The 11,991-nt window shown below is 40.3% G+C and overlaps 1 protein-coding gene across 1 annotated transcript in view; it reads left to right on the forward strand.

Annotated features, from left to right (window-relative positions):
• Positions 1-11,991, forward strand: part of etfdh (electron transfer flavoprotein dehydrogenase) — a 60,265-nt gene that overhangs the window by 9,142 nt on the left and 39,132 nt on the right. The window contains exon 2 of the mRNA XM_043674006.1: positions 4,623-4,769. Coding sequence (XP_043529941.1) covers positions 4,623-4,769 — 147 coding nt within the window. The remainder of the gene's footprint in view (positions 1-4,622; positions 4,770-11,991) is intronic.

An 11,991-nucleotide genomic window follows, 5' to 3' on the forward strand; every position in this document is an offset into this window, starting at 1 on the left:
AGATTTGCTTTCCCAAAATGCAGCACCTCGCATTTGTCTGAATTAAACTCCATCTGCCACTTCTCAGCTCATTGACCTATCTGATCTAGATCCTGTTGTAATCTGAGGTAACCCTCTTCGCTGTCCACTACACCTCCAATTTTGGTGTCATCTGCAAACTTACTAACTGTACCTCTTATGCTTGCATCCAAATCATTTATGTAAATGACAAAAGTAGAGGGCCCAGCACTGGTCGCAGGCCTCCAGTCTGAAAAACAACCCTCCACCACCACCCTCTCTCTTTTACCTTTGAGCCAGTTCTGTATTCAAATGGCTAGTTCTCCCTGTATTCCATGAGATCTAACCTTGCTAATCAGTCTCCCATGGGGAACCATGTCGAACGCCTTACTGAAGTCCATATAGATCACATCTACTGCTCTGCCGTCGTCAATCTTCTTTTGTTACTTCAAAAAACTCAATCAAGTTTGTGAGACATGACTTCCCACACACAAAGACATGTTGACTATCCTGAATCTCTTCGGAGGGTCTGTGTGACCTAGTTGGGCCTGTTTCCACACTGTAGGGAATCTAATCTAATCTATCTACCCTATCCAGTATCGTTACTACCTCCTTCCTTGATTGCCATATTGGCAACATCCTCCTCAGTCAAGATAAAGCACAGCAATCATTCTCTGCCTCAGCACTGCTGTCTGCTTCCAACAAAGATTTTTCTGGTCCCTAAAAGTCGTATCATTCCTTTGACTACCATTTAACTTTTTATTACATTCACTTTGGATCCCTTTCAATGTAAACCGCTAATTCAATCTCTTACTGTCTCAACAATTTTAGACCTTTCTTTCTTTAGTTTGCCACAGTGTTATCAGTTTTACAATTGTCTTCTCTTTTCTGTTTGTTTTGATCTCTAAAGCAAGCAGTTTTAGTAATCTAAAGATTTTGAGCTGTAGGTGTCCTTCCTTTTACTCTGATGAAAGCCTGTCCATTTTTTTTTTACCCAAGCTGTCCCATGTACCAAGCCTTACCATTATTCATTACTGTATTGTCAAATTTTGGTTCATTTTACCCAGACCTAATTTTGCTTAAAGTAGTGAAGTTAAACATCACATAGTTAAATATTTTTCTGCTTCCTTTGTTTGTTGCCCTTTTCTGTAAATGTTCTAAACCTGGCAATATTATGATCACTCTTCTCCAAATTCCACCCCCACCCCCCAACTAAAATATTCTCTATGTCCCTTGCATACTGATGGCAAAGTCTTATTTCAGGAATTCCTCACCCTTTCTTTCCCCTTACACTTTCATATTCCTCTCTCTGTTGAATAACTGAAATCCCCTGTTATCACTATGCTGCAAATGATACCAACCAATTAGAATTCGATTTTCAAGCAGTGCACTGCTGCATCACAGCACCAGAGACCTGGGTTCAATTCTCCGCCTCGGGCTACTGTCTGTGTGGAGTTTGCACATTCTCCCCATGTATGCGTGGGTTTCTTCCAGGTGCTCCAGTTTCCTCCCACAGTCCAAAGATGTGCAGGTTAGTTGAATTGACCATGCTAAATTGCCTGTAGTGTTAGGTGAAGGGGTAAATGTAGGGGAATGGGTCTGGGTGGGTTGCTCTTCGGAGGGTTGGTGTGGACTTGGTGGGCTGAAGGGCCTGTTTTCACACTGTAAATAATCTAATCTAATCTAATCTAATCTAATCTAACCATAATTACTGAATTTGCTCTTCTCTCTTCCACCCACATAAGTGACTCTTAATTTATTTGATTAAAATTAAGAAATTATCCTTGACACCTCAACTACATTGTCCCTTTCCAATGATGTGATCAAAAGTAGGAAGTTTTCAGAAGTTGGTTTCAGTGCCTCTCTTGAGGCCTGAACAAATGTAAGGAAAAGGTTGAGAACATCAGATATAGTCACCAAATTAGCAAAACCAATATTGGGCATTGTCTGCCAATCATGATGCATGCTGTGCTGTAAAAATACATGCTGTGTAGTTTGCACATTACAATCAAATAATGTTATTTGAATCATCATTAGGCGTGTTCTAAATGTGCATAACACGTTTGAACTTTGGAGCCCAAAGAGACTGTCGTCACATTATTTTGACTGGAAGTCAGTCAAAGGTGAATGGTACTGCTTGATTTTTAAGTTGGCAGGGTTGCAGTTTTGTTTGAATAATAGGCGTGGATTATGTTTTGATTCAGTAGTAGGTTCAGAACGTTTTATTCAATGTTGATAACTTAGTTGAATTACAAGGGAAGTGGAGTTGCAGATAGGGTAGTGAAGAAGGCGTTTGGTCTGCTTTCCTTTATTGGTCAGAGCATCAAGTATAGGAGTTGGGAGGTCATGTACAGGACATTGGTTAGGCCACTTTTGGAATACTGTATGCAATTCTCGTCTCCTTCCTATTGGAAGGATGTTGTGAAACTTGGAAGGGTTCAGAAAAGATTTACAAGAATGTTGCCAAGTTTGGAGGGTTTGAGCTATAAGGAGAGGCTGAATAGGCTTGGATATGGGCGAGTTGGACTGAAGGGTCTGTTTCCGTGCTGTACATCCTATTACAGGTGTATTTTTCAATCCAAAAGTAGACCTTCCTATGAAACCATTTGTAAGTCGAAATGGCTTAAAGCGAAGAAGCTATTACCATTAGTATATATAGGAAAAATGTTTGAGCGTTCCCAGACCCAAAAAATAACCTACCAAATAACACACAACCTAAACTAACACTAACCTATAGTAAAGTCGTCGGAGATTTGGGGTGTTGGGAGGTACAGGAGACTGTGGTGTAGAAGAGAAAGGAAGAGGGTCATCTTTTAACAGCTCAGCGTCATCTGAATTCATCAGGGCAGGCAGATCATTAATGTCTATGTGTTCTTCTATGTCTACTTGCTTTGATGTCGAAGGTCAATGAGCAGCACAGTTATTGATACTCACAAGACACCTATTGTTAAGGTTATTTTCTTTACAGTATTTTTCAAAAAAAGGACTAGCGTGTCTACTCTTACTCAGAAATAATTACTTGGATATTCCAATCATGTGGATGTGAACAAAACACAACAGGAAGTGTATTCTTATCAATTCTTCTAAGTGTCCTTGACTTTTCTGAATGGTACACTAGTAGAGGCCTAAGGACAGCATCACCAGTGGTGCTAATAATGGGCAATAGGGTAAATCTATCCTTCGATGCCTTGTGTCCTTTAGCCTGATTTTCTTCTATCAGAATAAATGTCTTGCTCAGCAATTTTTTCCAATAAATTCCGGTTTCATCACAGTTAAACATTTGCTTTTAGAAATTACCACGTTCTGTAATTATCTTCTTTAGTTCTGGGAACTTTTTGGCAGCTTCAGTATCAGCTGAAGTGCACTCTCCAGTAACCTTTCTGCTATGAAGTTGCCCTCGCCTCAAAAACTGATCAAACCACCCATGACTACCTTAAACTTCCACTTTTGCAAAACTTTGATCACCATCGTCTAGTGCTTTCTCTTTCAGCTTATTAAAAAGACTGACTGATTTCTCTTAAGTATAAGGTAACTTTTCAGAACACCACACTTTGTACACCCATCAATCCAGTCAAGCAATAGACTTTTCATTTTATCCATTACTGGATGCTGATTAAAAGAGACCACTCTGCTACTAGCAGAACCAATCTTTCAAGATTATTTCTCTCTGTGTGTAAATAGTACGAATGGTAGATGCAGGCAAGTTCAATGCTTGCACAATGTCTTTATTTCGTTGGCCATGATCGAAACACTTAATTGCATCCAGTTTTACACTAAGCGTGACAGCCTTATGAGCTGTCTTAGGCTTTTCTGATACCTTAAGCCACATCTTGCTAACAGATGCACAAAATAAATCGAGATAAAACACAACTGCTCACAGTTCAAAGCTTTGGCAGCTTGATGCTGAGTGTAGTTCTCAGGGAAGGTGCTTGGTGGCGCCACTCACTGTGCGCGCTTTTTTGTAAAAGCAAAGATCCTCTTTCAGCTAGTGAAAACAGGTCTTTCGTAAAAGCAAATTGGCATTAAGTGAACGTTAGAAAAGCAGGGAATACCTGTACTCTGACTACCCACCTATTTGAGCTAGAGTGAAAAACAAATCAAAATGATGTGATGCTACAGCAAAAATGGAGTCTGTTTATGGCCATGCAGTGTTTGGTTTTCCTACTTTGACTTGCACCGCAACCACTTTCCCTCCCAACAAAAACTGCATTTGTCAGAAATGATCCTGTAATTCTTGCTGGTCTGCAGAATCTCTCCTCTAAAGTCTTAAAGAAAATACTTTTTGAATGAAAAATGGTAGGAGTAAAACTATTTTTACCCATGATGAGGAAATTTTCATTTTGTATTTGAATAGTTTTCTCAACTCTTAAGTGTCTAATTTAGTGAGACCAGAATGTGAAGTCAGATGATGTGACTGCATTCTTATTAGATTAATATGGTGACTTCTGGTATGCAAGCATATTTGATTTGTAGTGTAAGTTGACACCACATCCTGATTCTTTACTTGAGTTTATGTCAGCTGATAGGTGTGTCAAGGAGTACGATATTTTGTATGAAATTATAAACTTAAACTGTATAGAATATTTTGCTAAACATTTTGTATTTTACATGGTCTCCCTCTACAGTGCACAGATGTTTACATTATTTGAAAAAGGTACAGAAGGAACCTCTTCAATCCTCGGTTTGTACTAAAAGATGTGTTGCCAACTCTTCTTCTCGCATCACTACTCACTACACAATCCACCCTCGAGATAAAGATTCACGATGGGAAGGTAACTGTCAGGAATACTGAATTTTCATGTTGGTCCTCAAGCTATTTTTAAAAGTAATATCTGAAAGTGGATCTATGTCTCTCTAATCTTAAGTGCTTATATCTCTGCCTCGTATGTGTACATCTGATCGAGATATTAACAACAACTCTAACCCTTTGTATTGGTTGTAGATGCAAATCACTATGATTTATCTCTTTACAAACAGCAGGTTAGATAAATATCCAAACAAAATATAATATGCAGCTTAATACAATGAGAATATATGTATATATAGAATTAGGACTCGAGTTATTATTTGTCTAAACATTGTCTAAATAGTGAACTAGGGTTGGGGTGATACATTGTGGTTTTGTCACCGAGGTTCAGGTAACTTTCCAGGAATTGGTTTTTGAATCCAGCCACAGCAGATGGTAGAATTATGAATTTTAAATAAATCTGGAACCAAAAGTCTGAAACCATAGTTGATTGTGTTTTTATAACAATCTTATAACAAAGTACATGTGACAATAAATAAATTAAATCAATCCACAATCTTGTTCACTAATGTCTTTTCGGGAAAGAGGATTTCTGTCCTCACCTGGTCTAGCCTATGTTTGACCTTCAGACCCAATGTGATATGCCATTTCAGAGGCAGTTAAGAGTCAAACCATTAAAAACCCCTTAAAAAGGGAATTAAACCAGCTAGATCATTGCCATCAAACTCAACCAAAGGAACTAACAATGGCATTCTCACCTTTGTAAGGAGAGCCAATACCAAAAAGGAGAGCTAATTTCAAACCAGCCATGCAATATAACTGAGCACAAATCATTAGGTAAAACCTTAAAAGAGTTATTTGAAGCTAAAAAAATTTTAAACTCCAGTGTATGAAAGCTCCAAGAGGAAGCTATCAGATTTTAAAGACTTGTAGGTGAAGTCATAGTTAAGTAACTCGAGGTGACAGAGGAATATTATCACCATCACGATAAAAGGATAACTTATGGATTTGCAAGCATCTTATGTAATTGTCAAGAGTTGAATGTATTGTCTGCAGGAGAAGCGTCCGCAGTTATCTGAAGATAGGTCCTAACTAACTGGAAACTTGCCGATTTGATTGAAAGAATCAATTTCACAGACTTAGCATAAAAGCACTCTGAAAGATTCTCAACCTTAAAAAAACATATTTTAGGAAACAATCTATAATACTATAAGCACAATAATTTTAAACATGATTCGGAGATGCCGGTTTTGGACTGGGGTGTACAAAATTAAAAATCACACAACGCCAGGTTATAGTCCAACAGGTTTAATTGGAAGCACACTAGCTTTCGGAGCGACGCTCCTTCATCAGGTGATGAATAATTTTAAAGTTTCAGTAACTCTAGACAAATCTGCATCATGGTTTTTTTTTATACATTCGTTGGCAGAGTTGACTTGGTTAGTATTTATTGCCCATGCCTAATTACTCATACAAAGATAGTGGTGATGTGCCTTTTTGAACTGCTAGATTTTGTTTGGTGTGGATACCCCCACAATGTCATTTGTTAGAGAGTTCCAGAATTTTTACCCAGTCATTTGTGAATGTCAAATCTCTAAGACTTTGGTTGAGTCATGTGGATATTTTGTTGCAGTGTGGCATGGAGAAGTGAATCAGTAGTAGTATTGGACTGTTCTTGTGAAGCTTTATGTGCCAGAAGTGTAGTGCACAGTGAAAACCTGTTAAGTCATACCTCAGCATTAGTTGCCTAATGTGAATTACTTTTATCTTTAGTGTGTTAATTATTTAATGTTTGATCTATCCACTGTTCTTAAATTTTGGTTTATATGTTAAATGGTAAAAATTTGAAAATATGAAAAATTGTCCTTCCGTTGATTGAATGGGAAGCTCATCTCTTTTTTAAAAAAGTTATTGGTTTCATAGGAATAGTAACGTTAGGTCCTATATGTCAAGGCATCTTTGCCCTAGGGCAGTGATTAAAATCAGGAATGATTTAAGAAGCCAGACTTGGGAGAATACAGAATCTACATAAGCAGTAGGACTTAAAGATAAAGAGGTTTAAGGGCATGGGGGGAATTTCACAACAAGGACAAGAAATTTAATATTGATTGTTTGATCAGGAACTGAAGTAAATCAGTATATGTAGGGGAAATTGAAAAGCAAATGTTTGTGCATATTAAGACATAAGCAACAGGGTTTTGAATAGCCACAACTTTTTTTTTGAGGCAGAACACTGCAGACTGGCTAGGAGTGCATAGAAATAATCTGGTCTTCAGGTTGCAAAGGCATAACTGAGGGTTTCAGCAGTAAGTAAGTTTAGATGAGGTCAAAGGCAATTCCTTAGTGGCAGAATAAGGCACTTGTACTGAATGTTTTACTGTGGAGCAGGAATATCATCTCTAGGTTGAAATATAACACCAAGAAATGAGCGTACATTTTTTCCTCAGATATTTTCCAGCGAGAGGATGTGTAGGATAGATGGGCTTCGGATTAGTTTCAAAAGTGGGTGCAACGTCAAGGACCAAAGGGCCTGTACTGCCCTGTAATGTACAATGTTCTATGAGAGCATTGAAATTGTTGGTGAGGGAGCGAAGCTTTTTTGACCAAAGGTAAAGGCTTCTGTCTTCTCAGAAGGTAGTTGGAGGCAACTTCTGCTCAACCAAAACTGATCAGATAGTTTTGGGTCAAGGAGGATCAAGATGTGGAATTGGATTGTATTGGTGTACATATGCAATACTATGGCAGCATATTAGAAGAAAAAGAAGACCAAGGATAAATCTTAGTGGACACCAGAGGTGACGGGACAGTTGCAAGAAGGAAAGCTGCTACAAGTGAATCCCTATAGCAACAGGATAGAAATGAATGATACCAGGCAGGTGCAATTCCAGCCAGTTAGATGATAGTAAAAAGGTTTGGAACAAAATTTTAGGTTGAATCATGGCAAGGGCAGCAAAACAGATGTGAAGGGATGGTTTACTTTTGTCAATCAACTGGGGTGTCATTGTGAACTAAGTGGCAGTTGATGCAAGGTGTTTGGTGGATAACAATATTAAAACAGAGAAGTAGTGCTTTTGGGATTAAGCATCACCTGGAAGAGGAATCTAATTTGACAGAACCTGGGGTATTTATGAGCTGAATGAGTGTTGGAATTAGCATTTGCTTCATTAGAATACATGTGCGTTCTGTGAATGAATTATGCAGACAGGATAGTGAAGAAGAGATTTGGTATGCATTCCTTCATTGGTCGGAGCATTGAGTATAAGAGTTGGAATGTTACATCGTGGCTTTACTTGGCATTGGTGAGGCCACCTTTGGAACACTGTACTGGTTGCCCTGCTATTGGAAGGATGTTGTTAAACTGGAAAGGGTACAGAAAAAGTTTACAAGCATGTTGCCAGGGCTGGAGGTTTGACTTATAAGGAGAAGCTGGATCGGCTGGGAGTTTTTTCCCCTTGAGGCATCAGAGACTGAGTGGTGACCTTTATAGAGGTTTATAAAACAGGATCAGTACAGATAAGGTGAAGCCAAGGGTAGGGAAGTCCAAAAGTCTTTGAAGGCATGTGTTTAAGGTGAGGGGGAAGATTCAAAAGGGACCTGAGAGGGCAACCTTTTCATGCAGAGGGTGGTGCATTTATAGAACAAGCTACCAGAGGGAATGGTTGAGGCTGGTACAATTGCAAATTTAAATCCTTGATGTGTGTAGGAACATGTTTCAACAGGTTGACTCAAATATCTACAGCACTAAGGGAGTACTGTATTGTCCAATGTGTTGGGGAAAGACTTGATAAAGCTGGTTAGTTGATCCTTTAATAAAATACATCCATTAATGTTGATAGCAATTAGCAGCCAGGATTTGTTTAATTTTTAAACCAGGCAGGTCTGTCCATTGTTGACTAATTTAAGATTGTCATTCCAGTTCACAGTGTGGCACACTTAGACAGAACATGTACGTATATCTGGTTCAACTCAATAAAGTAGGTGACAGACATTTGCTGGTTCTCTTCTCAAGACATTACTCAGATCAATTATAAGCTTTTTTAAACAACAGCTAGTGAGGGTAGGAGTATAAGGATAGAGCAGATGGCTGAGGAGATGGTGCAGGGGAGAAGGGTTCATGTTTTTGGATCATTGGAATCTCATCTGGGGTAGCAATGATCTATGCAAGGACAGATTGCACCTGAATTGGAAGGTGACTAATATACTGGCAGGGAGACTTGCTAGAGCTGCTCAGGAGGATTTAAACTAGTAAGGTGGAGGGGTGGGACCCAGCGAAATAGTGAGGAAAGAGATCAGTCTGAGACTGGTACATTTGGGAAAAGGAGCAAGTCAAACAGTCAGGGCAGGCAGGAACAAAGCAGAGAACAAGGTACAAATGATAAATTGAACTGCATTTATTTCAATGCGGAGGCTGAATTGGGAAGACGGATGAACTCCGGGCATGGTTAGGAATGTGAGACTTGGGATATCATAGCAACTGCAGAGACATGGCTCAGGGATGAACAGGGTTGGCAGCTTAATGTTCCAGGATACAAATGATACAGGAAGGACAGAAAGGGAGAGCAAGAGAGGAGGGGGAATGGTGATTTTGATTAAGGATAGCACTATTGCTGTACTTAGGGAAGATATCCAGGAAATACGTCAAGGGAGTTATTTGGGTGGAACTGAGAAATAAGAAACGGATGATCACCTTATTGGGATTGTATTATAGACCCCGTAATAGTCAGCAGGAAATTGAGAAACTAATTTGTAAGGAGATTTCAGTTATCTGTAAAAATAATAGGGTGATTATGGTAGAGGATTTTAACTTTCCAAACATAGACTGGGGCTGCCATAATGTTAAGAGTTTTTAGATAGAGAGGAGTTTGTTCAATGTGTACAAGAAAATTTTCTGATTCAGTATGTGGATATACCTACTAGAGAAGGTGCAAAACTTGACCAACTCTTGGTAAATAAGACATGGCAGGTGACTGAGTTGTCACTTTGGGGCCATTGACAATAATTCTGTTAGTTTTAAAAGAGTGCGAAGAGGGTAGACTGGATCTAAAATTGAATCTCTAAATGAGAGGAAGACTATTTTGAAACCTTAAAGTATAAAGACAGGAGTTTACTCGAGAGAGAAATCAGGAGGGCAAAAAGGGGACATGAGATAGCTTTGGCAAGTAGGGTTCAGGAGAATCCAAAGAGATTTTATAAATACAACTAGGGCAGCATGGTGGCTCAGTGGTCAGCACTGCTGCCCCACAGCACCAGGGACCCGGGTTCAATTCCAACCTCGGGCGACTGTTTGTGTGGAGTTTGCACATCTCCCCGTGTGGGTTTCCTCCGGGTGCTCGGGTTTCCTCCCACAAGCCAAAGATGTGTAGGTCAGGTGAATTGACCATGCTAAATTGTCCATAGTGTTAGGTGCATGAGTCAGAGGGAGTTGGATCTGGGTGGGTTACTCTTCAGAGGGTCAGTGTGGACTGGTTGGGCCAGATTCCACACTGTAGGAATCTAATCTAATCTAATCAGGACAGAAGGGTAACTAGGAAGAGAATAGCGCCCTTCAAACATCAACAAGGCAGCCTATGAGTGTGGAGCCACAGGAGTTGGGGGAAATACTAAACAAGTATTTTGCATCAATGTTTACTGTGGGGAAGGACATGGAAGATATGGAGTGTGAGGAGATAGATGACTACATATTGAAAAATGTCCGTATTAAAGAGAAGGAGGTGCGAGATGTCTTGAAACATGTGAAAATTAATAAATCTCCAGGACCTGATCAAGTGTATCCTAGAGCTCTGTGGGAGGCTAGGGAAGTGATTGCTGTGTCCCTTGCTGAGATATTTGTATCATTGATAGTCACAGGTGAGTTCTGGAAGACTAGAGGTTGGCTAATGGTGTACCACAATTTAAGAAAGGCGGTAAGGAAAGCTAGTGAACTATAGAACAGTGAGTCTGACATTGGTGGTGGGCAAGTTGTTGGAGGGAATCCTGAGGGATAGGATTTGCATGTATTTGGAAAGGCAAGGACTGAATAGGGATAGTCAGTATGGATTTGTGTCTGGGAGGTCGTCTCACGATCTTGATTGAGTTTTTGATGAAGTGACACAGGATTCATGAGGGCAGAGCAGTAGACGTGATCTGTATGGACTTCAGTATGGCATTCAATAAGGTTCCTCTTGGAATACTGATTCGCAGGCTTAGATCTCATGGGATACAAGGAGATTGGGTGGCACAGTGGTTAGTACTGCTGCCTCACAGTGGCTGAGGCCCGGGTTCAATTCCCGCGTCAGGCAACTGTCTGTGTGGAGTTTGCACATTCTCCCAGTGTCTGCGTGGGTTTCCTCCGGGTGCTCCGGTTTCCTCCCACAGTCCAAAAATGTGCAGGTTAGGTGAATTGGCCATGCTAAATTGCCTAGTGTTAGGTGAAGGGGTAAATGTAGGGGAATGGGTCTGGGTGGGTTGCTCTTCGGCGGTTCGGTGTGGACTTGTTGGGCTAAAGGGCCTGTTTCCACACTGTAAGTAATCTAATCTAATCTAAACTAGCCAGTTGGATACAGAACTAACTCGAAGGTAGAGGGTGGTGGTGGAGGGTTGGTTTTCAGACTGGAGACCTGTGGCACATTGCTGGTCACAAGGATTGGTGGTGGGTCCACTGCTTTTCCTCATTTATATAAATGATTTGGATGTGCACATAGGGCTACAGTTATTAAGTTTGCAGATGACAGCAAAATTGGAGATGTAGTGGACAGCGAAGAAGATTACCTCAGAGTACAACAGGATTTTGATCAGATGGGCCAATGGGCTGAGGAGTGGCAGATGAAGTTTAGTTTAGATAAATGCAAGGTGCTATATTTCGGAAAAGTAAATCAAAGCAGGACTTGTACACTTAATGGCAAGGTCCTGGCAAGTATTGCTGAACAAAGAAACCTTGGAGTGCAGGTTCATAGTTTCTTGAAAGTGGAATCCTAGGTAGAGAGGATAGTGGTGATGTTTGGTCTGCTTTCCTTTATTGGTCAGAGTATTGAGTATAGGAGTTAGAAGGTCATGTCTTGGCTGTACAGGACATTGGTTAGGCCACTTTTGGGATAGGAGCTGAAAATGTTTTGCTGGAAAAGTGCAGCAGGTCAGGCAGCATCCAGGGAACAAGAAAATCGACGTTTCGGGCATAAGCCCTTCTTCAGGAATGAGGAAAGTATGTCCAGCAGGCTAAGATAAAAGGTAGGGAGGAGGGACTTGGGGGAGGGGCGTCGGAAATGCGATAG

Source organism: Chiloscyllium plagiosum, chromosome 32 (genome assembly GCF_004010195.1).
Source record: "Chiloscyllium plagiosum isolate BGI_BamShark_2017 chromosome 32, ASM401019v2, whole genome shotgun sequence".
Classification (NCBI taxonomy): domain Eukaryota; kingdom Metazoa; phylum Chordata; class Chondrichthyes; order Orectolobiformes; family Hemiscylliidae; genus Chiloscyllium; species Chiloscyllium plagiosum.